Source organism: Dasypus novemcinctus, chromosome 9, assembly GCF_030445035.2.
Source record: "Dasypus novemcinctus isolate mDasNov1 chromosome 9, mDasNov1.1.hap2, whole genome shotgun sequence".
NCBI classification, from domain to species: Eukaryota; Metazoa; Chordata; class Mammalia; order Cingulata; family Dasypodidae; genus Dasypus; species Dasypus novemcinctus.
Window position 1 is genome coordinate 113962719 of NC_080681.1, and position 26654 is coordinate 113989372.

Here is a 26654-nt window from a genome sequence, read left to right on the forward strand (position 1 = left end):
ATTTTGGACCAATTATTTTTTTCTTTATAATTTAAAAGTAAAATATGAATGTATTTGGTCATTTATACAAAAACTGCTTGTAGTTTTCCTTGCCTCTCCTAAACTGAGCATTTGTTATTTTGAGTAATTTAGTAAATGTTATATACCATTGTCTTCATTTCCACTGATGAACTCCTCCCTTTCTGTAGATGGAATATTTTCTCAGTCATTAAAATACTGTGTTTCATGTATCAGCCTGTTTTGGGTTAAAATACTGGGTTGTTACATCATTGCAAATATTTATTTTAATAAATTCTTTAAATTATAGCCTAGAAAGATAATATGAAGAATGATTCATCTTCGAATTGCTGGTCAAGGCATCTTAAAATTTGTTTAAAAATTTTAGGATGATTACATTTTATCAATCATTACTTATTTAATAGTTCATCTGATTTTCTAGAAGCTCACTGAATTAATAAGTAGGTAGTCTTGTCAAGTAAATTCTTCTTTTCATAGGTTCCTATAAAATTTTCACATTGACAATCCAACCAATGATTTGCTTTCTTCCATCTGGTTTTCTGATTAAACAATTTACGAACTATTTGATACTTGCAAACTAGTTGAATCCTGATGAAAGACAATAATCATCATAAATATTTAATTCAGCTCTTTTTATGGATTCCCTTGAAATATCCCTCATAGCAATGTGCCTCATATACTTCAGTCATTCTGGGTTCCCTGAATTCTAATTTGTTATCCATGAACAAGTGTCTTTATACTTTTTTCCAGGTAGAAATTGAATTTCCAGGTAATACAGCCTCTACTTACATGCAGTGGATTGTCTCTTGTTGATTTTAGTATGAAGAAGAAAACCCAATATATTTCTTCTTTACAATAGCAATTTTTCATGTTTTGCAGGATATGAGATAGACTACTATTTAATTGCATTTTTTTTTTTTTTAAGATTTATTTTTATTTGTTTCTCTCCCTTTCCCCGCCCCCAGTTGTTTGCTCTCAGTGTCCATTCACTGTGTGTTCTGTGACCGCTTCTATCCTTATCAGTGGCACCGGGAATCTGTGTTTCTTTTTGTTGTGTCAGCTCCCATGTGTGCGGCGCCATTCTTGGGCAGGCTGCACTTTCTTTTGCGCTGGACGACTCTCCTTATGGGGCACACTCCTTGTGCGTGGGGCTTCCCTACGCAGAGGACACCCCTGCGTGGCAGGGCACTCCTTGCATGCATCAGCACTGCGCATGGGCCAGCTCCACACGGGTCAAGGAGGCCTGAAGTTTGAACTGCGGACCTCCCATGTGGTCGGTGGACACCCTATCCTTTGGGCCAAGACCCCTTCCCTGCATAATTTATTTATCCTGCTCTTTATGTTAGTAAGTTTCTTTTTAAGTACTATTTTCAGACTTAGATCCCATATTACTAATGATTTTCCTGGTGACCTTGTCTTTAATTAAATGATGGTATAATATTTACAGGGTCATTATGAATTCATTTAGACTAGAACAGAGTATGGAATATGAAAAAGTGAGGTCACTGATTCATGATTCAACCTTGGTCAGTTTTGTATCAAAGTTTAAAAGATGCCAACTTTCTGCCATGTTTTATTTACAAAATTATTTCCATGTTTTTTTTTTAAACTTTATATCTTTCTTTCTTTTGATATTCATATACTGCCTCTTCCCATGGGTATGTTTGTTTGCATGTGTGTGTTGTTTGTGTGTATTTGCATGAACTTTTAATTTCCGCATAGAAATAGGGCCTAAAAGACATCTATTTCTATTAATAACATTTTAAAATTTATTATCTTTTCCAAAATCATGATCTATGATACAAGAAAATTTTCTAGTATTTTATCCAATACTTCATTTATAGAACAAAGTAAACCTTGTCATTTTAAGTATTTTTTAAAAACAATTTCATAAATTATTTGGGTTGAACCACTTCTGTGTTGAACCAGCTCCAAATTGGCTCTTCCTCTAGTCAATTAGACTGCCTCTTTCTTCTAAGTGCTTCTTCCAAAGAATTGTTTTCAGAGTGTTTACTCATCATCAAACAGACTCAAAGTTCATGGAGAACTTGCCTCAAGGTGTTTTGATGGTTCATATGGGCCTTGAAAAATCCAATTTTGTTTGTTATATGAAAATAAGATGGTCAAAAATAATCTAGTCAATAGCTTCAATATGATTTTGTCTTTTAAAAATAGGTATGATGTACCAGAACCTAGATTTCACCCTACAAGACTATGTTCCAAGCATTTTTCTATATATAATTTGAATAAGGTCCCATCCTCAGAATTCTCAGAACCAATAAAAAATAGATTTTAACTAACAAGTGGCCTCCTTATGAAAGGAGAGGTAATCGTAAGTTCATGGGACTGAGATACTTTAAGCTATTCACTGACCTTTCTGTCTCACAGCCAGAGGACCGTACAAAATAATACCAATACCCTTTAGAGTTTCTTTTTATATTTGCTGAGCTTTAGTGGCAAGGGTAGGAATGCTTGTTTTAGGTTTCCAGCTAGGACTTTTTTATGTCATCAAGTTCCAAGGATTAACAATTCTTTCCATTCTAGCCTTTGGTATATTTGGGTTCCATTGGTCATTTTAAAGCATTTTCAGTAGCCATTAAAGTGTGTGCATTGTACCAGAGATGAAATTAGAAAAGTGTTTTACATAAATTTACCATTCTGGTACCATATACTGATCACAAACACCTTTATCTTGAGTGATAGGCTTTCCTATAATTTTTGGAGGTGGTAGGTTTAGGTCCTATGTTTGTTTATACACAGTGAAAAAAATTAAAATTTCTGTGTTCCTTTGTGCTTTAGCCTAAAGGGGAAGAGGAGCTCTCAGGTGACAAAGTACTTGAATCTGAACAGGATAAAATGAACCAAGGGTTTCATCCTGAAAGAGACTCCTCTAACTTAAAAAAAGTGAAAGCTGTGGAAGAAAATGGAGAAGAAGCTGAACCTGTGCGTAATGGTGCTGAGAGTGTTTCTGAGGGTGAAGGAATAGATGCTAATTCAGGCTCTACTGATAATTATGGTGACGGAGTCACATTCCCCTTTAAACCAGGTAAGTTTGGCCCTACCTTCCTATGTACCTCTTTACTTCTCCCTTTCTGTTTACTGCAACCTTAAAGAAATGTTGCCTCTTCATGGAGAGACACTAGTTGGAAGAGACTTATCACAATGTGATCTTTACAGAATAAAACAGCAGGTATAAGTTAAAGTGACGAACTAATCCAGAGAGTTCTATGTTGGTGGAAGTGATATTGAATGCCAGTATTCCACTTTTATTGGCTTTTGAAGAGCAGTCAGAAAAGGAATTAATCAGAGCCAGGCTGGTGGAATTTGATATGAAAATTTTAACTTTACTTATTTTAACTTAAAGGTTGACAGAAATTACTCTTTAGAACTGATATCTGATATAATCAGTCAGAAACAATATGACTAACTTATTGAGCATCCTCAGTATGGAAAATGCCCTTTGAAGTATATGACATACCCTAGATCAGGAGTTCTTAAACAGGGGTCTGTGAGCTTGAATTGAAATTCAGAAAAACATTATTCTTGTGGGATGTATTGGTGCAGGTCTGCTATATTTGTTAAATAATACACAGTGAAATGTGGACTTTGTAGAGTATCCCTGGTTTTCACCTGACTGGCAAAGGGGTCCATGGAACAAAAAAGGTTAAGAACCCTACATTAGAGCATCTTTAAGACACCGTCAAATGTGTTTTCTGTGCCAATACTATACAAACCTTGGTTGACTTTGAAATTCATCAGAAATTTGATTTGGACATGTGGGGAAGAGTGACTCCTTTGCTAGAATGTTTGAGATTGGTGAAAAGTTTTTAAGTCGGCCAAGTTTGGATTTGACATTTCCAAGAGATAGGGTTTGAATGTAAAGCATCAGACTTCAAAAACTTTACTTACCACCTCAATATACTAATCTTCTCACTACCAGTAAACTGCTGCTAATAAGCTTTATTTAAAAAATGTAAAGTTAGCTATTGTAAAATATTTTTTGTTAACCTCAGAACTAATATTGAAATTGCTTTTAAAGATAAAGGCTTATATCAGATCACTAAACACTTGTCACCACCATCAATTTTTTTTTCAGAGAGTTGAGACAGTATTGTGGTTTTTAGGACTGTGTAAAATTATATTTTTAATGTTTCAGTTTGGCAAGGAAAAAGTGCATAACTATAGATCCCAACTACATTGACCAAGTAACTGCCTTTTACAACTCTGTGATACACTAGCAATCACTGAGGAAAAGACAATTTAAAAATTACCCATAGAATGTATACTTTTTAATAAATATAAAAAATAATAAGGATTTGGTTGAAGCCTCCTGCAAAATTCTCAAAGACCATCGGTGGGCCTATGACCTACACATTTAGAACCACTAATATAAAAAAAGATCCAGTCTGCTGTAGTGAATTGATTTGTGGCCTGATTTTTAAAAAATTTCTCTCCCCTTCCCTGCGCCCGTTGTCTGCTCTCTGTGTCCATTCGCTGTGTGCTCTTTCTGTGTCTGCTTGCATTCTCGGCTGCACCAGGAAACTGCGTCTCTTTTTTTTGTTGTGTCATCTTGCGGCATCTGCTCTCCATGTGTGTAGCTCCACCCCTGGGCAGGCTGCACTTTTTTCACATGGGGCAGCTCTCCTTGCTTGCAGGGGCTCCCCTGCATGGTACGGCACTCTTTGCATGCCACAGCTCTGTGCGTGCACCAGCTTACCACACGGGTCAGGAGGCCCTGGGGATTGAACCCCGGCCCCTCCCACATGGTAGGCTGATGCTTTATCAGTTGAGCCACGTCTGCTTCCCTGTGGCCTGATTTTGATGGAGTTTTGGTAAAGAAAAAATTGTGACTTTTTAATTTCCAATAAAACTTTCAAGAAATTCTCCAAATTTCTATAATGGTAGCAATAGCTGTAACAAGAGTAATAGTAGCTAGTTCTACTCTGATTTACTTAAATGTTTGTGTTATAAATGCCAAGAGCTCTGTCAGGTGATTTTACCTACAGGGACTAATCACCAACATCTTGAGGACCCATGTAACAGCCCCCATTTTAGAGATGAGGAAATTGCCCTTATTATACTCGATATTTAGGCTTATTTGTATTTTTTTTTAAAGATTTATTTATTTATTTATTTCTCTCCCCTCCCCCCCATCTCCACCCCAGTTGTCTGTTCTCTGTATCTATTTGCTGCATGTTCTTCTTTGTCAGCTTCTGTTGTTGTCAGTGGCATGGGAATCTGTGTTTCTTTTTGTCGCGTCATCTTGTTGTGTCAGTTCTCCGTGTGTGCGGCACCATTCCTGGGCAGGCTGCACTTTCTTTCGTGCTGGGCAGCTCTCCTTACGGGGTGCACTCCTTGCGCGTGGGGCTCCCCTACGCAGGGGACGCCCCTGCGTGGTAGGGCACTCCTTGCGCGCATCAGCACTGCGCATGGGCCAGCTCCACACGGGTCAAGGAGGCCCAGGGTTTGAACCACGGACCTCCCATGTAGTAGATGGACGCCCTAACCACTGGGCCAAGTCCGCCACCTGTATACTTATTTCTGAAGCATAAACCATTGTAAATAAACCTGCGAACTGTGTGCTATGGCAGATATTTTCTTTTCATGTTAAAAATATTAGCAAAGAGAATGTTTAATGTCACCATTTTTGGAGAAAGATATGTGCACTCCCAGTGTAGTCAGCTCAGCAAGCAAGGACATTTTGTTTTCTTCATGTACTGCAGTTGGAGGAGAAAATTCTATATCTAGCTGTTTAAACTTTTCAAAATCTTAGATACTTGTTCTTTGTAGTTTTGTATTCTTTTTCGTTTTTCCTTTCTCTAAAATGCATTTCCAAGTGAATAAACAAAGAAGTATCCTGTTCCATGAAATTGATAGATTATTACCTTATTTCTGAGGTGTTTAAGGGCCTGGTCATTTATTTATTTATTTATTTATTTATTTATTTTTATTTATTTATTTATTTATTTTTAAAGATTTATTTTATTTATTTCTGTCCCCTTCCCCACCATTGTCTGCTCTCTGTGTCCATTCGCTATGTGTTCTTCTGTGTCCGCTTGCATTCTTGTCATGTGGCACTGGGAAACTGTCACTTTTTTTTGTTGCGTCATCTTGCTGCGTCAGCTCTGTGTGTGTGTGTGTGGCACCACTCCTAGGCATACTGCGCTTCTTTGATGCGGGGCAGCTCTCCTTGTGGGGAGTGGTCCTTGTACATGGGACACCCCTATGTGGGGCACACCCGTGTGGCATGGCGCTCCTTGTGCACGGCAGGACTGCGTGTGGGCCAGCTCACCACACGGGTCAGGAGGCCCTAGGTATCAAACCCTGGACCCTCCATGTGGTCGGTGGACACTTTATCAGTTGAGCCACAACACTTCCCTGGTCATTTATTTAATGAGGATTAGTACATGTCACTGGCCAAATGCTGCTTAGCATGTATATGAAGTAGTTGCTATAATAAATTCCTTCAGATTATTTTACTATCCACAGGTATCCAGAAGAGAGGAAAGAACAAATGACAGTTTAAACTCTTTTCTTGATATTTCTGGCTGTAGCTCAGTATTTCTTTTGTTCTGTTTATGACTAGATAAAATGACCTTAAAGACAGTTGTCTGCCGATATCCCTCTTTCTAGAATCCTGGAAGCCTGCTGATAATGAAGGCAAAAAGCAGTATGACAGGGAGTTTCTGCTGGATTTCCAGTTCATGCCAGCCTGTATACAAAAACCAGAGGGCCTGCCTCCCATCAGTGATGTGGTTCTTGACAAGGTAAGGGGCATCTTCAGAGAAAGTAGGGTCCATTTGGTGGTAACTGGCTTTAATTATCAGTGCACATATGTGAGGATTGAGCAATAGGTGAGTATAAGTTATTTTTAGTAATTGTTAGACCAATTGGTATTTGAATAAAAATGCATGTTTGGGGAGTGGATATAGCTCAAGCTACTTGAGCACTGGGTTCAATCCTCCATACCTCCTGAAAACAAACAAACAAATGAAAAAATCAACTCTCACTGGGGAGTGGATGTAGCTCACTGGTTGAGCACCTGCTTCCCATGTACAAGTTCCTGGGATCAGTCCCCAGTACTTTCTTAAATAAGTAAATAAGCATAATGTTCAAGAATTAGTTTCCCTAAATACTGTTGGATTTTTATTTTTTGGGACTTGACCCATATTTGAAATATCCCTAATTCTTCCAGTGACTAAAATCTCCAGTCTTGTGCACATAGACACCCTTTCTCTTTACACCTGATTTTAATGGTGCAGACAGAAAATTAGTATAGTCAGTACTTATTTCGTCTGTTTATTAAATTAAAAGGAGTAAATTCAGATGTGTAATTTCATGTAAACCAAAGATGAACCAATGCTATTGACAAAATTTGAAGCAATTTTGTTTTGAAGTGAAAATGTTTATTCCTAACGAAAATATAGAGGTTAACTATCTTACAGAATGAGATCCCCCTCTTATGGGGATTTCCAATACCTGTTTGTCTAGACCTTATTTGTATTATTTTACTTTTTTTAGCAGCAGGTCTTCTTATTTCTCTTGATATCTAAGTCTTCTCTCTTAGGTACTTATGTGAGGACAGTTGAATGATTGGTGGTGCTAATTTGAGGCTACTTCAGTACTTCAGAGGGCAAGTGTTATATCCACTGAATTAGACTATCCTCTTAGGAAATATTCCTTCTTATCTTCCTACTTACCTGTTTCTGATTATGGCCAATCATTAGTTGGTTTTTCATTGAGCTACTTAGCTTTACTGGGTACATAGTCACACATTTATATACAATGCCAGAATATCTCAGATTAACAAGGGCAGACAAAGTGAGATTTTAAGTGGATCATCACACATGAAACGGATATCTCCTTTTGAGGCTCTCTGTATACTCAGAATACATACTTTAGTAACCTTAAGTCAGTAGCATCAAATCAAAATGAGCAGTATCAAGATTCTTATAGGCAATTACTCTGATATCCTGGTCAATATCCTGAAAAATGAATGCTGAAATTTGGCCCTGGTTCAGAGGATCTCAAAATCCAAAGTGTCTAGGGAGCCATTCAAATGATGTGTCTGGCCTCCTCTTGGGAATTTTTGGCCTATCAGCCTCAGGGCACTAGGAAACCATTGAGGCCCTAAGGACTCTAAGGGTAGCCCTGAAGAAGCTGCCATGCAGATTGGATTTCTACTGGTTTAGAAACCAGTGTTCACCGTTTCTGCTGACATAACTTTTCAGTCAAGGTTTTTGTTATCTTTGTGACACTGAATGCTCTGGAACTTGTGTTAAGCTTTCCTTTGCTTCTTCATGCAGATCAACCAACCCAAATTGCCAATGAGAACTCTGGATCCTCGGATTTTGCCTCGAGGACCAGACTTTACTCCAGCCTTTGCAGATTTTGGAAGGCAAACACCTGGTGGAAGAGGTGTACCTGTAAGTGCAAGTTCCCTACAACCCAGTTAGTTAGAAACTGTCATAGACTCCATGAATCTTGTCTCACGACAAGAGAGCAGCTTTTATTCGTTGGTTCCTCTAACCAAGAAGAAGAAGTAGAAGAGGCGAAGATTATCCTTTCTATACTAATATTAAAGCAAATAAAGAATACGTTTGAGTTGTTTTTACTTGAAAGAAGCTGGTCTGCATTAATTTGGTCTTGATTTTTTTCCCTATATTTTTTCAGTTGAAATGACCTGCAAATGGTTTAAAAGTAGAGCCAACCTTGACAGGATTCATATTTTGTTTTGAGGTGTCCTGATATTTTGGAGTTCTCTGATGACAATCAGCTAATGGGCACCTCTTGTCTTTGTTTCTACAGATTTGCAAAATGCAGAGCAGGCATGGATTGCCAATTCTGGAACAGGGCAAAGCCCCAACATACACTCCTTTGGCGATGTCGCACCCACCCCTGAAGAGCCTACCTCTAGGGGTGCGCTGAATCCTTTTTTTTTTAAAAACAGTAGTCTATGGTGTTATATTATTTTCTGTTTTGCTCTTATTTACTATAGGTTGTGAAATCAAAATTTGAACAAATGATAATGTACAAAAGAGTGCAGTATTGGTAAACTGCAGATTGCCGTTATACCCCCAGTGGCAGGCTCTTCAGCGGTGGAAGTGGCATCACCAATGGAGTTATGCTGGGGCACTGCACTGCACAGGATTTGGCAGGCTCTGTTTACCCCATGCTTTGTAGTCTTGTGGAAAACATGGGGGAAAGTTGCCAGTGAGTGAATAATTCTTTTTCCCAAGTTTGAATGGCAGAGAGAACATTTAATCTGAAGTTCTGGAGAAGCTTGGGGTTTGATGTACATTTGCAGATCACCCTATTAAAACTACTTTATTTCAGTCTTTTTAAAATATTTTTATATACAGTGACACTTTTAATTTCCCCATCACCTTTTTATTTCTAAAATGGCAACTTTTGAAACCTGCTTTGAACTAAGACTACACAATATGAAAAATGAGTGTTACTCTGTAGATATTTGAATTATTTGATTATTTGCCTGCAGCCGAACACTGATTCCATGCCTACAGTGTGCTCCCATCTTTGTAAAACTACAGAAACCCTTCTTAATTTGAAGCATATTGTTTATTGAGCATCACCAACTTAGCAATCTTTATGTGTGTAATATTCTGTTCTCACACAGATTTGAAATTTAACTTTTATTTTCCCTAAATATTAAATTAAAGTTTTCCTAAAGCCTGAATTAATTCTCCAGAAGGTCTTAGAAAGCAGCTTTCTAGAAACCATTATACCTTATTTTCTTTGGTATTATTTCCTTGTTTGATGGTTTTAAATTTGTATTCACATTGTTTGTTTTTGTTGGGTTTTTTGTTTGTTTGTTTTGTTTTAATCTTTATTTTGCCAAAATTTGAAATAATGTTGATGTTATTTTGATTATTCGCTGGTTAACAGCCTCTGTGGTTATTGCATTGCTCAATTTTGTTGATATTTCACTCATAGAAAGTATGATTTGCAGTGTCTTCTTACAGTATATACTGTCACTTTTCAATACCAGCTTTCTATTGATTGCTAAAAATTAGTTATAGTAAAAAGCAAATGTGAGCTGAGAACAAACTATAGTTCTTTTAAAATGTTGAGAATAGAAAATGATTTATAAAGGTAACTTTTTCAGAATGCATGTTTGCCCACTTATCTAGATGCTTATATACATCAGATAAATGAGTCTTGTATTCAAAGTAATATGCCTGGAATTGAGCCATTATCTAGAATTTGTAGTATTTCCCAAAAACGTCAGTTTTAATTAATTCACTTTAAGTAGCTGTGAGCCAAAAGCTAGTTTTTAAATGAAATTGTGATGAATCAGAGTAATATTGATATGTTAAACCTTGATGCAAATAGTTATTCTTCTGGCTTCTCTCATAGCTAACATTGTATCCTTAATTTCCCCAGCTTCCCTTGGTATCCTGGTGTAACTACAGATGGGAATCTTATAGGACTTACATTTCTAACCTATAAAAGAATAATTAGTAATACTGTGTGTACGGAAGCAGCAGCCCTACCCTTTGTAGTTTCTGATGCAGAACTTCTAATCATTTTTGTCAGTTGCTCAAATTGGCTTATAAATAATTACCACCCAATTGTATTAAAATTTACTAGGGATGCTTCACTGTGTAATTTAGTTGCCATGACTCCTTTGCTATAACAGACTTGTTACAAAATATTATTAATGCATAGAAAATTGTTTTAAAACGTCATGTGCAGTAATGTACAATTTTCAAACATAAAAGTACTTTGATGAACAGTAAAGTGCATATCGGAATTTCCTGAGGCAATATCATTTTCTCCTTTTTAAAAAAATCAAATTACTTGGGCAATTGTGGTGCTATACTAATAGTAATCTGTTGGCAGACATCACAGAAAGTGCTCCAAAAGAAATGTCTTAGGAAGAAGGCTCTTATAAAAACTCTTAGAGGCAAAAGAGTTTTCCTGAACTATCATCCCTCCTTTCTGTCCTTAAAGGAACACTGGGTTTTCTCTCTTTTGAAAATGTAAGGGTGAATATTGGCCCCATTTCCTTTGATTATCTTTATAAAAAGAGGAGTTTGAGGGTATAACCCAGTCTCTGAAGGAGATAGGAGTAGTGAATATCAGATTCTAAACAGAGATTGGTACAATTTCTTATTTAATACATTTAAGAAAAATGGGAATAGGTAAAAAATTTAAACTTTCGACTCCCCTGAAATAAAATTATAGTTAACCAATTAATCAACCTTAAATTTGGATGCTTCGCTTTAGCTCAGATATTTGTGAACTTTTGAGCACACCATATGCTAAGGTTCTGCTTATCACCGTTAATTAGGAATTGTCTATCCTTCAAGCAAGGAGACCGGGCTTTATTTCTTTAAGTACAGCCCATAACTCTTAGTACAGGATCCTAGATATTGTTTGTGATTAATCAGTAGGACATTCATTTGACTGCTACCTTTGAAAGATACTATAAAACTTTGAAAGATACTATTTATGCTATTTTTTCACACACCAAAAAAAGACATGAAATGCTTAAATATAGTTATACCAATCCATATTAAAAGTTCCTTTTTAGTTCTTTGTTATTGATTATGATTCCTTATATAGTTTTAAAAGTCCTTTTTACATGTCTTTTATCCTATGATATGCATGATAATTTTAGATAGGACAGTACTTATATATGAGAAATTTAAGCTCAGCAAAGTTAAGAGGCTTGCTCACAGTATCTTGGCTTTTAAGTATCAGAGTTGGACTCAAGAGTCCATTTCTTCTCTCTCTTAATCCAGGGTTTCTTAACAAGGGGTCTGTGAGCTTGATTTGAAATTCAAAAATATATTATTCTTATGGGGACATGTTGGTGCATGAGTGATATATTTATTAAATAGTACACCGTATAGGATGGACTTAGTAAGGGGTCCATGGTTTCACTGGCAAAGGGGTCCTTGGAGCAAAACAGGTTAAGGACCCCTGTCTTAATCTCTTTTCTCCGCTGCACCACAGTCCTTCCAGCAGTTGATGTTCCAGAGGATGAATTATTCTGAGAGTGTAATCATGAGAATGTTAGAAATTAATTAATCAGGCATGTTTAGGATTAATAAATACAGTAAATCTCTTGGGAACTCAGTAGGCTTAAGTAAATAATATTTGTGAACAGTGTTTATCTTACTCATATCTAGAGAAAGATATATAATTTACAAAGTGTCTTGAGAGCTCCTACAAGCATTATAATTTCAACTATTAGTTAACTTTCAAAGCTTCTTTTTTTCCTTTCAAACATTGTCATTATCTATTTAGTTATATTTCTCACATCTCTATGCTGATCATTTGAAAGTCACCCATATTTGTCTTGAGACAGGTAAAGAGATGTGGCATAAATCCTGTCACTTTCCAGATTCAAATCTCAAGGCACATTCATTGGTATTTGCAGTAGTCTTTGAAAATGGACATTTGCTGACATTATCCAAACAAGTTCAAATTATATCCCAAAAGTATGCATCCTATAACTCTTACATGATTTTGCCCAGCAAATTGTGCCCAGCAACCTTTATACATGACAAATTTTTTTGTGCAACTTCATGGATTAAATTACCTGTTTCATGATAATTGAAGATGTGAACTTTATCCAGGAATTAAAAAGGATTATTAACCCATATAATCAACACTGGAATATAACCTGGATTATAAAAAACAGACAGTTCTTGATATGATGCATTTCCTTAACAAATTGTTTTGTCTAGGCTACCATATCAAAGTTTCAGTTATAAGTAAATGTTCTTGTAGTAGTACTTCCCGGTTTAACAGCTATTCCCTGTTGGTACTTTTCTAGTCTGATAGTACTCTTCAGTTCTTTGAGTTACACAATGCCTGATACCTCCAGGCTTATCCAACCTCTCAGTTTTTCACATTTACCAAATAGTCTGAGATCATACCATCAGTACTGTGTCCTTTGCTAGATGCATTTGACAAAACTGGTGTGAAGAGCTCAGAAATTTTAACTTTTGATCTTAATGCATCTTTGATACTGCCATTTCTAATTAGGCCAGATAGTGAACTTTTATAAAACAACAATTCTGTGAGTGATATCTCTAAAGGCTTTTGAACTTATCAGCTTAGGCCTCACACCATGTCTCTCATAGAAGCTGCCTTTTTATATAAAGCATGACATTTAGAGCTATATTTATTTTTCTGAGACTTTGTGTAAATTCAGAAGGACAGTGTTGGGGCATTAAGTAAGAGATGATTGTAGTCTGTATGTCTTGTGTGAAGTTTTTTTCCCCCCTCCTGGAATCTGATTGACATTATTTATTTTCTAATATATAGAGTGATATATCAGAAAAAGTAAAGGGTGTCAACATGCAACAAGTCTGAGAGGTAGCGGAACTGAGGATCAACCCAGATATTTAATCTTGAAAAATTATTTCCAAGCATCTAAGGGAACAATTATTATGAGCATCTTAATAAGCACAATACAACTTTTAAATTACCCCATTATCTCTTACAGTAACAATACTTAATTTGATAACCAGTTTGACATGCCAACATATATTGGTTCCCCCCTCCGTGGCTCCCATGTCTGTTTGCTCATTGTTTTTGCTTGTCGTCTGCTCGTTGTTTTTGCTCTTTGTCTGCTTGTTGTTTTTGCTCAATGTCTGCTCGTTTGTCTGCTTTAGGAGGCACCAGGAACCAAACCTGCAGTCTCCCATGTAGGAGGCAGGCACTCAACTGCTTGAGCCACATCCACTCCCCATATATTGGTTTCAACAGAACAGAGTCATGGGAACCTAGCAGAAATAGAGAACTATTAGAGGAAGACATTTTTTAGGAAGCAATTTAATTTGATTCTCATTGATAATAAGTAAGAAGACTTACTTGTGTATTTCTGGCCATGCCACTTTACAGTGATTCATATGATCTGTAGAAAGACTGGGTATCTTTACTACAGACTTTAGTGATGAGGTATTTGTATTTTACTCTGAAATTGTAGAAACCAAGTTTTAAATAGATTTGTAATTTTGATAATTACTGCCAGCAGACTTTGGTAATTTTGGCAGCAACCAGTCCAAAGTCATACTAGTAAAAGGTAGAGTTTCAATTAGGGGTAGTCATTTTTGTAAGGAACAACAGTTTCATCAAACGTTTCCATCAGGATCAAAAGTTGAGTGGTGGAAAAGTATTGGTAGTGGTGGAAAACATTAATTTGATGGTTTTCTGAATGGATACATTATTTTCTTCTCCTTGTTCTCCGTCTTCTTATTCTTATTCTATCACATCTGACTTGAATGCCTAATTCCTGTCTTTGCATCTAGAAATGTTTTGTGTGATCAACAGGCTTGACTTGAGCAGCACAGCAGAGACAGAAAATTGTAAGTACTCTGTGTAGATATAATAAAGAATATTCTTGTCCTAGCTGTTGAACGTTGGACCACGGAGATCTCAACCTGGTCAGAGAAGAGAACCCAGGAAGATCATAACAGTCTCTGTAAAAGAAGATGTGCACCTGAAAAAGGCCGAGAATGCCTGGAAGCCCAGCCAGAAACGAGACAGCCAAGCTGAGGATCCCGAAAACATTAAAACCCAGGTGAGAAACATCCTAATATTGTATCATTATGATGATATTGTTTTGACCTTTCTTTTTTGCCCTATTAATATATGTAAATATATCAGTTTAAGACATTTTGTAGTTTTTTCCTATTAAAAGCATTATGTAAAAGCAGCCTGATGTCTGTTCCCAACATTTATTTCTCTTGAAATGGCTTTCTATGATTTTCTCAAAACAATACCTGGAGTTCCCTAAAAGTCATAGATTTCTTCTTTCATTCAAGCTTAGATTAATGTTTGTTGTTTTTTGTATGCATTTTTACTGTTCTTAGCTTGTAGGCTGTATAAAAAACAGATGGTAGGCCAAATTTGGCCTGCAGTGTTTATTTTGCCAATTCCTTGTATATATCATTCCTATGTATTTTTTTTTTAAGGTTTATTTTTATTTATTTCTCTCCCCTTCCCCACCCCCCAGTTGTCTGTTCTCTGTGTCCATTTGCTGTGTGTTCTTCTTTGTTTGCTTCTGTTTCTGTCAGTGGCACGGGAATCTGTTTTTCTTTCTATTGCATCATCTTGTTGTGTCAGCTCTCTGTGTGTGTGGCGCCATTCCTGGGCAGGCTGCACTTTCTTTCGCTCTCAGCAGCTCTCCTTCCAGGGCGCACTCCTTGCGCGTGGGGCTCCCCTACATGGGGGGCACCCCTGCGTGGCATGGCACTCCTTGTGCGCATCAGCACTGTGCGTGGGCCAGCTCCACACGGGTCAAGGAGGCCCCAGGTTTGAACTGCGGACCTCCCATATGGTAGGCAGACGCCCTATCCATTGGGCCAAGTCTGCTTCCCTATGTATGTTTTTAATACTGCAACTCCATATGTATATATCCATAAACCACAGAGTATTCTTTTCTGTGTCTGAAAATTTCATATAAGTGGTATTAAAAGTACATTTGCTTCTTTTTTGAAAAAGCGTTTTTAGCTTCTCATTGACCAAGTCTCTCTACCCTGTGCTAGTCTAGTTGGTATTTTGCTTTATGTCTCCTCATCAGATCTTCATTTTTAAAAAGTTAGAATTTAGAAACTCATCTTATTTTGAAGTTTTTTGGAATAAAATAGAGTTCTTTGCATCTTTGTGCATATCCTGTCTTCAGAATGTTTTAGGTAAATTGAATCTTAGTCCTAAAAATTGTTATTTTTTGTCTCAAATTATTCTTAAAGCCCTTTTTCATTTTTTGCTGTATTCATACCAATTCTTGTCCCTAGGTTACCTATACTATATCCTTTGTGTGTTTTACTTCTATGCACCAAAATTGTAGACTCTGCTTAAACTCTGACTTTGCAGCTGTACCAGAGCCAGGCATCACAGATCATGTACTAGCTTGTCAATGTCTGATTCCTAATCTACTTATCCTCTTGCCATGAACAGTTTAGTGCCCCAGTAAGGGTTCCAACTCTGACCAGTTTTGAGTAATGGTTCTTCTGGGCAAGTTCTTAATCTCAGTTATAAAATGGAGATACTAACAGTACCTACCTCATCTGGCCATTGTAAAAATTAAATGAAGTAATAAAAAGCACTTGGCATAGTTCCTAGAGCTCAGGTAATTGCTCAGTATAATGATGTTCCTGGGGACAGAGATGTGCCTTATAAATCTTTATTTTGATTTAGCATTAATGATTTAGTAAAATAAAGATATAAATCTTTATTTTGATATAGCAGTAAATTTCTAAAAATTTTCATATGTAGAAAATTTGTTAAATGAATCAACCAACCAACCAACCAATAAATTTGTTAACACAAAGCAAAGACCACGATGAACTCATCTCTCATAAAGCCATGCTATAAAATCTTTTTTTAAATAATTAAAAACCATTTTATTATCAGTATTGTCATATAATTGAAACACTCAGAAGGAAAACCACAAGAATCCACACAAAAGGACAGATTCAGAGAAGTGCAAAGGACATAACATCTACTATAGAAAATCAGTTTGTGGCATTGACTCCTTTCTGTCCAGCTGTAAAAGAGTGAACAAAAAGTTGATATCTATACAACAGATTTCAATGACACTTAAGATTTTTAAAAATGAAAAGAAAGGAAAGGAAAAAAAGAAAAAAAAATATTGTATTGCACTGTCTCCCAATGTCCACTTAGCTAGAACTTGAAGCTTCTTTTTGTCGCCACTTCCTTTCTGTCATTCTGTGACCTCTGGGTGGATGGATTGGCAGTTACTGTCAGTGCTTTGGATCGGTAGGCGGGAAAAGTCTCTGTTCCATGAAGTTTCAGAGGGCTGGTGACATCTTGCAGGTAGTAGAGCTGGCCAGTGCTGTGCTGCCATGTAACGTGCTGCCAGTAGGCCCTGCAAGGCAGGGGCACCATATTGCTGAGCAAGGCAGCCCACTTGCTCATCTTCACCTGGAATTATAAAATCTTAATTGACTGCTTGCCATTTTTCTTCTCTGCATTGCCCCAAACATTTCCCACCAATCTCCTGTGTATCCTTTGCTAAATTCACTGAAATCAAGTCCCTAATCTTCCCTCCATTTCATCTCAACCTTAAAAAAAACAAAAACAAAAAAAACTAACTTCTATAACTTTTTCTACAAACCTTCCAACAAATATAATACTTAGAGAAAATAAGCCTAAATGGCTTGTAATAGTTAAATATTCCTGCTGGATCTTCATTTTTATAGGTGAAGATGCCTTGTTCTAGTATAAACAAGTTATACAAACAAGTTACATAAGTAATGTAACTACTTATATTAGTGCCTTATTTCATTAGATTCTTATAACACCTATGCAAAGGGTATAGATATTGTTCCTTTTTTCCACCTGAGGAAACTGATGCTTAAAGAGATTAAATTGCTCACGTCGCATCATGGTTACTGAATAGTCCAGTTGTTGGGACTTGTAACCTGCCTCTCCTTCTTCTGTAATAGAATTCTCCCCATTACTGAATAATTCCTATTTCAGATACATGAGAATAATTTATTGATTTAAGATGCCATTAATTGGGAAGCGGATTTGGCTCAACTGATAGAGCATCCACCTACCATATGGGAGGTCCAGGGTTCAAACCCAGGACCTCCTGTCCTGTGTGATGAGCTGGCCCATCACACTGATGCGCGCAAGGAGTGCTGTGCCATGCAGGGGTGTCCCCCACATATGGGAGCCCCATGAGTAAGGAGTGTACCCTGCAAGGAGAGCTGCCCCGCGCGAAAAAAGTACAGCCTGCCCAGGAGTAGCGCCGGACACACAACAGAACTGACACAGCAAGATGATGCAACAAAAAAAAGAGACACAGATTCCCGGTGCCACTGACAAGAATGCAAGCAGACACAGAAGAACACATAGCAAATGGACACAGAGAGCAGACGGGGGTGGGGGTGAGAGAAATGAAAAAAAAAAGATGCCATTAATTAACAAAGTTACTTTAGTGTGAATAGGTACAACAAATTTGATGGAATATTAGTAAAATTCTTTTTCAAGGCCATACCACTTCCTTTCTCTTGACATTTTTTTCTTCTAAATACAGAGTCAGTTTACACCTTTCTCTCTCTCTCTCTCGTGTTTTTATTCTTCTCCTCTGCATAGTTATGCCCCATGTTTTCTTGCTATTCCTGCTAATTGCTGTTTTTTTCTGTCCATTTTGTAAAAAAAATTTAATTGTTACCTCCACTTCCAGAATTTCAGTCTGACTTCTGCTCCTACCAGTATATTTTAAAACATCAATATGCAGAATAAAATGTATTTTTTAAATTCGTAGAACTATACAATACAGAGTTAACCCTGATGGAAACTATGCACTATACATAATAGTATTAATTATAATAACATTACTTCATCAGTTGTAACAAAGGTACCACACTAATGCAAAATGTTAATAATAGGGAAACTGTATGGGGGCAGGGAGTACTATGGGAACTCTACTTTCTACATGATTTTTTCTATAAACCTGCAACTGCTCTAATAAATGTTTTTATAGAAAACATTATGAATGACCATGACCTTATTCCTCCTTTACCATAAAAGTTCAAGTTCTTCTTCTCCTTGAAGCAGTTCTTGGAAATCTTTGCCTGATGATGTTTCTGGATTCCTGCCACATATGCTAGTATTGTGGTTCCACTGCTAAGGTCCCTTGCTTCATCTCTCTTCTTTCTCCTTGGTAATACAACGGTTTTATTGCTGCTTCCTGATGATCTCTTTGAAACACTGATTTTTATCTTTTTTACTCTGTCCTAGCTTTTCTTTTTTTCATTTATTAAAGTATATCATTCAAACATATATAAACAATAAGTATATAGTAATACCTGTGAACTCACAAAACAAGCATACATAACATCATACAGGGTTCTCACACCTCACCCTACCATCAATACCTTGTATTGTTGTGAAACTTTTTTTTTTTAAGATTTATTTACTTATTTCTCACCCCACCCTGCCCTGCCCTCATTGTTTGCTCTCTGTGTCCATTTGCTATGCGTTCTTCTGTGTCTGCTTGACTTCTCTTTAAGTGGCACCAAGGACCGATCCTGGCACCTTCCAGACTGGGAGAGAGATGCTCAATCTCTTGAACCACCTCCACTCCCTAGTATGCTGCATCTCTTATTGTTTCTCCTCTGTGTCTCTTTTTGTTGTGTCATCTTGCTGTGCCAGCTCTCCACTCAGGCCAGTTTGCCGCACGGGCCAGCACTTTACTCAGCCCAGCTTGCTTTGCTTGCCAATACTCTGCAGAGGCCAGCTCTCCGCTCAGGCCAGCTCACTGTGTGGGCCAGCTTGCTTTCATCAGGAGGCCCTGGGAATCAAACCCTGGACCTCCCATATGGTAGATGGAAGCCCAATAGCTTGAGCCACATCTTCTTCCTGAAACATTTTTAACTAATGATTGAAGAGCATCCTCAAAATATTACTACTAACTAAAGTATGTTAGATTTTATATATTTTCCCCCCAACCTACCCTATTACTATTTTTTATCATTTATACCTGAACATACATAAACAATAAGTGTATAGTGAAAGTTGTGAACTTACAAAGTACAACATGCATAACGTCATACAGGAGTCCCATACATCAGCCCACCACCAAGATCTTGCATTGTTGTGAGACATGTGTTACAAATTATGAAAGAATATCCACAAAATCTTACTACTCGCTATAGTCCTTACCTTATATTTGTTGTATTTTCCCCAAACCTGTCCTATTTTTTTTTTTTAATATATTTTTATGACAGAAGTTGTAAACTTACAAAATAGTCATGGGGGGCGGCGGATGTGGCCCAGTGGTTAGAATTCCCATACAACACCCCTCTATCAACAAGCCAAACCATGGTGGAACATTTTTTACAGATTATGAGATAATATCAAGCTATTACCAGGTCCATAGAGTACATTTGGCATACTTTTCCATACTCCCCCATTATCAACACAGTACATCTTTGGCATTGATGCATGAATGTTATATTACTGTTAACCACAGTCCATAGGTTATTCCAGTTGTATTTTTCCCATGTTTCACATTCCCACCACCCTGCAATAGTAATGTATATCTGCTCTAGCGCACAAAGGACATTCTTGCATCTGTACCATCAATCACAATTCTCACCTACCTCTGGGTTTACTGTGTTATTCAGTTCCTAGATTATTCTCTAGCTTTCTGTCAATTGGCATTTACATCCCTGGACTACCCTTTTCAGCCACATTCTGATTTATAAACCAGCTATTACTCACTATAATGTGTTACCATCCACTCTATACATTTCCACACTTTTACAGTAAAGCTAATTAAACTGCTACATACATTAAACATCAGTAATCCATCTCAATCCTCTTCTTATCTCCTTTAAGAATCTACCACCTATCACCAGGTCTTTAAGATATTTTCCTACGTTTTCTTATAGAAGCTTTGTGGTTCCTGCTTTTTAGTTAGGTTTCTGTTCCATTTTGAGTGTGAGATAGGAGTCTTCTTTCCTTCTTTCAGCTATAGGTATCCAGTTCTCCCAGCACCATTTGTTGAATGGACAGTTCTGCCTGAGCTGGGTGGGTTTGACATGCTTGTCAAAAATCACTTGAGGGAAGCGGTCTTGGCTCAGTGGTTAGGGCGTCCGTTTACCACATGGGAGGTCCGTGGTTCAAACCCCGGGCCTCCCTGACCCGTGTGGAGCTGGCCCATTGGCAGTGCTGATGTGCGCAAGGAGTGCCGTGCCATGCAGGGGTGTCCCCCGCATAGGGGAGCCCCACATGCAAGGAGAGCCGCCCAGCGTGAAAGAAAGTGCAGCCTGCCCAGGAATGGCACTTCACACACAGAGAACTGATGCAGCAAGATGACACAACAAAAAGAAACACAGATTCCTATGCCGCTGACAATATCAGAAGCGGACAAAAGAACATGCAGCAAATGAACACAGAGTACAGACAACTGGGGGGGAGAGGGGAGAGAAATAAATATTTTAAAAATTTTTCATTAAAAAAAAAATCACTTGACCTTAGATGTGAGGGTCTGTTTCTGAACCTTCATTTCCGTTCCATTGGTTTATGTGTCTGTCTTTATGCTAGTACCATGCTGTTTTTACCACTGTGGCTAGGGATGATGTAAAGTCTTGAAGTGAGAGTCCTCCAACTTTGCTTTTCCTTTTTAAGATGTTTCTGACTAGTCAGGATCCTTACCCTTCCAAATAAATTTGATAATCCTGCTTTCCATTTATTTAAAAAATGCTGGTGGAATTTTTATCAGGATTGCTTCAAATCTGTGTATCAGTTTGAGTAGAATTGACATCCTAATGAAAGTCTTCCAGTCTGTGAGCTTGGAATATTCTTCCAATTATTTAGGTCTTTTAAAATTTCTTTTAACAATGAGTTGTAGTTTTCTGAATATAAGTACTTTACATCATTAGTTAAGTTTATTCCAAAATATTTGTGTTTTATCTGTCATATTTTATTTTCACCACTCTTTTGATACTTTTAGTTACTTTTACTGATATAATCTTTGTTTCTAGACTCTCTTCCAAGCCTCTCTCTCCTGTCTTTTCTTTTCACACTGTAACACACCCTTTAGTATTTCCTGCAAAACCGGTCTCTTAGTTACAAAATCCCTCAGTTTCTGTTTATTTATTATCATATCGCGGTCTTTTTGCTTCCAATATTTCTGATGAGAAATCGGCACTTAATCTTATTGGGTAGCTTTTATATGTTATGCATTGCTTTTCTCTTGCTCCTCGTAGAATTCTTTCTTTGTCTTTGGCATTTGACATTCTGATTAATATGTGTCTTGAGTTGATCTATTCAGATTTATTCGAATGAGAGTATGTTGTGCTTCTTGGATGTGGATTTCCATGTCCTTCAATAGGGTTGAAAGGAAATTTTCTACTATTATTTCTTCAGATATTTCTTCTGCCCCTTTTCCCTTCTCCTTCTGAAACACCCATGACACATGTTTGCACGTCTCTTGCTGTCATTTATTTCCCTGAAATCCTGTTCAATTTTTTCCATTCTTTTCTCCATCTGTTCCTTTGTGTATTCTCTTTTGGAATTCATTTCTTTAAACTCACCAATCCTTTCTTCTGCCTCCTCAAATATGCTATTATATGATTTCAGTGTATTTTATTTCATTTATTGTGCCTTTCATTCCTGTAAGGTCTGCTATTTTTTCTGTGTATGCTTTCAAATTCTTTGTGCTCATCCAATGTCTTAATATCCTTAATCTCTTTAGCCATGTCATTGAATTTATTAAGGAGATTTGTTTGAATATCTATGATTAGTTTTCTCAATTCCTTTATGTCATCTGAAGACTTTTCTTCTTCCTTTAACTGGGCCTTATCTTGCTGTTTCTTGATGTGGATTGTAATTTTTTTGTTGGCGTCTTGGCATCTGGATTTCTAGATGTATTTATTCTGGATGCAGTTTCTTTCTTTACTTTAGGGCTTTCTGTCCTTTCTCCCTTGCTGATTATATAGTAGGAGCCAAGGATGTAGTTGTTGCTATAAGCTGTGGAGCCACAAGCTGCCCTCAATTCCCCAGGGACCGATGAAGCTTCTCCCAACTTTCTCCTTTTCCAGGTGTAGGGAAGAGCCACAGCCATGTGTAATAATCCAAATTGTGCAGGCCTAAGCTCTAGCTGTCCAGAGAGACTGATGAAGCTTCAAGCCCCTTTCTCCCCTGCCTAGGGTAGGGATGGAGCTGCAGGTGTGGGCAGTGATCTATGTCATGTGGGGTCCAAAATGTCCATAGTTTCCCCAGTTAGAGGTGGGGCTGAAGCCTAGGCGAGGGCTGTAGGCTAATCTGGATGAAAGAAGCCAGTTCCTACCATCACTGTTATTTTCTGTCAATCTGTCTTCCCCTCATTGCTGGCAGCAGGGTCAGAATGGTGGCTGCTGTTCTCTTTCTGTCTTGGACAGGTTCAAACTTTAGCTGTTCTTAGGGTTATACTTCAGCCAGTTGAATTTACTAATCAGTCACTGAAATCAGTGGCCAACTGTCTCTTCCTCCTGTTTTTGGAAAATGGAGCTTCCAATTCCAGCCACAGAACAGCTCCTGAGGCGTCTTGCACCACCAGAGTAGGATGATCACTGTTCCACGGCATGGCCTATATTTTTCCATAGAGGCTAGAGCAGGACCCCCCAGCTTTTCCCTGCTGGATGTGGGACTGGGGCTTGTGCTAGAGCTACAATCTGACTTGGATGCAAAGAAGCAGGTCCCTACCATCACTGTGATTTTTAGTCAGCCCAGCTTCCCTTCGTACCAGGGGCAAAGTTAAAATGGCAGCTGCCAGTCTCTTTCTAACTTCAATAGGTTCAAACTTTAGGTGTTTTTATGATTATTCTCTAGCCCACTGAATTTACTAATCAGTAGCTGAAGTTGGTGCCCAACCATCTCTACCTCCCCCATTTTTTGGGAAGTGGAGCTTCCAATTCCAGCCACAAATAGCTCCTGAGGCAGCTTGTGCTGCCGGTGATGGATGGGTACTGGCCTCCAGGACGTGGAGTGCTACTTAGGAATCTTCTCTGCAGATGAGCAGTCTCCTCCTTCCATTCTTTCAAGGATATTGTAGGATGCTCTTCTGGTCTCCTGGAGCCCCCAAACAGGTGCTTTAGATAGCTCTGGTTGATTACTAACTGCTCTGTAACATAAACTGACTCTAGGAACTCCTTACTCTGCTGCCATCCTGCTGGTTGTCCCTCTATCCTAGCTTTTTTTAAAAAATTTTTAATTAATTTATTGAAGTATATCACTCATACGTAAACATACATAAACAATAAGTGTATAATAATAGTTGTGAACTTTCACAACAAACATATGTAACATCATACAGGACTCTCATAACTTATCCTACCACCAGTAAATTGCATTGTTGTTAAACATTTTTAATTAATGATTGAAGAGCATTGTCAAAGTATTACTAACCAAAGTATTTTTCCCACAACCAACCCTATTATTATCTTTATAGCATTTATATATGAACATTTATAAATAATTAAGTGTATAGTAAAAGTTGTGAACTTACAAAGCAAACATGCAGCATCATACAGGGGTCCCAAACATCAACCCTTCATCAACACCTTGCATTGTCATGATACATTTGTTACAAATTATGACAGAATATTGTCAAAATCTTACTACTAATCATAGTCCTTATCTTACATTTGGTGTGTTTTTCCCCCAACCCCCCCTATTATTATTTTTAAAATATATTTTTTATGACAGAAGTTGTAAACTTATAAAACAATCATGCACATGTGCAGAATTCCCAAACAACACCCCTTATTCAACACACCACACTGTGGTGTGGAACATTTGCTACAGATAAGATAATATCATCTGATTGTTACCATGTCCATAGTGTATATGTGGCTCATATTTTCCATACTGCCTCATTATCAACCCAGTACATCTTTCGAATAGATGCAAGAATATTATATTATTACACTAACCACAGTCCATAGGTCACTCCAGCTATATTTTTCCCATGCTTCTCCACATTCCCAACACCCTGCAATAGTGATGAACATTTGTTCTAGCTCACAAAGGACACTCTTGCATCTGTACCATCAACTACAATTCTCATCTACCTCTTAGTTTACCATGCTATTCAGTTCCTAGATTATTCTCTAGCATTCCATCAACTGGCATTAACATACCTAGACTACCATTTTCAGTCACATTCCCATTTATAAACTAGCTGTTATTATGTGTTACCATCCACTCTATACATTTCCACACTTTAACAGTAAAGCTAATTAAACTTCTACATACATTAAACATCAGGAGTCCATCTCAGTCCACCTCTAATCTTCTTTAACAATCCACTACCTACCACCAGGTCTTGAAGATAATTTCCTATAATTTCTTCTAGAAGTTTTATGGTTCTTGCTTTTATTTTTAGGGTTTTGATCCATTTTGAGTTAATTTTGGATAAGGTATGAGATAGTGGTTCTCTTTCCTTCTTTCGGCTATGGATATCCAATTCTTTCAGCACCATTTGTTGAATGGACTGTCCTACCCTAGCTGTGTGGGTTTAACAGGCTAGTCAAAAATCACTTGGTAATACATGTGAGGGTCTGTTTCTGAACCATAAATTTGGTTCCATTGGTCTATGTGTCTGTCTTTATGTCAGTCCCATGCTGTTTTTACCACTACAGCTAGGTAATATAATTTAAAGTCTGGAAAGTCCTTTTTATGATGTTTCTGGCTATTCAGGACCGCTTACCTTTCTAAATAAATTTCATGATCATGTTTTCAATTTTTTTTTTTAATGCTGGTAGAATTTTTATCAGGAGTGCATTGAATCTGTATATCAATTTGAGTAGAATTGACATGCCAATGATATTTAGTCTTTCAATCCATGAGCATGGAATGTTCTTTCAGTTATTTAGGATTCTTTATTTCTTTTAACATGGAGTTGCAGTTTTCTGAATACAAGTGCTTTATATCATTGGTTAAATTTATTCCTGCCTATTTGAGTTTTATCTGTTGTATTTTATTTTCACCACTCTTTTGACACTTTGTTACTTTCATTGCTGTAATCTTCATTTCTAGACTCTTCCAGACCTTTCCTGTCTTTCTTTTCAGGCTCTAGCATACCCTTTAGTCTCCTGAAAATCTGGTCTCTTGCTTAGAAATTCTCTCAGTTTCTGTTTATCTGTGACTATTCTAATCTCATCCTCATTTTTGAAAGACAGTCTTGCTGGATATAAGATTCTTGGCTGGAAGTTTTTCTCTTGTAGTATCTTAAACATATTAGGCCACTCTCTTCTCTCCTCCATGGTTTCTGGTGAGAAATCAGCACTTAATCTTATTGGATATCCCATATATGTTATGCATTGCTATTCTCTTGCTGCTCTCAGAATTCTCTTTGTCTTTGGCATTTGACATCCTGATGAATATGTGTCTTGGAGGTGATCTATTCGTATTTTTTCAGATGGGAGTACATTGTGCTTCTTGGACATGGATATCTATGTCCTTCAATAGGGTTGGGAAATTTTCTACCATTATTTCCTTAAATATTCCTTTTGCCCCTTTTCCCTTCTCTTCTCCTTCTGGGACACTCATGATTCATACATTCACATGCCTTTTGCTGTCATTTAGTTCCCTGAGACCTTGTTCAATTTTTTCTATTCTTCATCTGTTCTTTTGTATGTTCACTTTCAGAGGCCATTTCTTCTAGTTCACCAATCCTTTCTTCTTCCTCCTCAAATCTGCTATTGTATGATTCCAATGTTCTTTAAATTTCATTTATTGTACCTTTCATTCCCATAAGATTTGCTCTTTTTCTATGTATGCTTTCAAATTCTTCTTTGTGCTCTTCCAGGGTTGTCCTTTTTTTTTTTTTTTTTCCCATCATCATGGGACATTCATTGCATTTGGTGAATACATTTTGGAGCACTGCTGCACCACATGGATAATGTTTTACATTGTAGTTTACACCAGGGTTTTCTTGATATCCTTAATCTCTTTAGCCATCTCATTGAATTTATTAAGGAGATTAATTATTAAGGAGAACATCTATGATTAGTTGTCTCAATTCCTTTATGTCATCTGGAGGCTTATCTTGTTCCTTTAACTGGGCCATAGCTTCCTGTTTCTTGGTGTGGATTGTAATTTTTTGTTGCTATCTTGGCATCTGGCTTACTAGA

General features: G+C 37.4%; 1 protein-coding gene across 50 annotated transcripts in view; it reads left to right on the forward strand.

Annotated features, from left to right (window-relative positions):
* Positions 1-26654, forward strand: part of EIF4G3 (eukaryotic translation initiation factor 4 gamma 3) — a 439835-nt gene that overhangs the window by 322533 nt on the left and 90648 nt on the right. For 27 of the 50 annotated variants that reach the window (XM_071217722.1, XM_071217735.1, XM_071217737.1 and 24 more), the window contains 4 exons: positions 2818-3064; positions 6652-6785; positions 8325-8444; positions 14408-14578. In XM_071217722.1, the coding sequence (XP_071073823.1) occupies positions 2818-3064; positions 6652-6785; positions 8325-8444; positions 14408-14578 (672 nt within the window). Of the gene's footprint in view, positions 1-2817; positions 3065-6651; positions 6786-8324; positions 8445-8826; positions 8938-14407; positions 14579-26654 lie in introns of all 50 variants that reach the window. The other 23 variants (XM_058304193.2, XM_058304194.2, XM_071217713.1 and 20 more) reach the window with 1 other exon arrangement.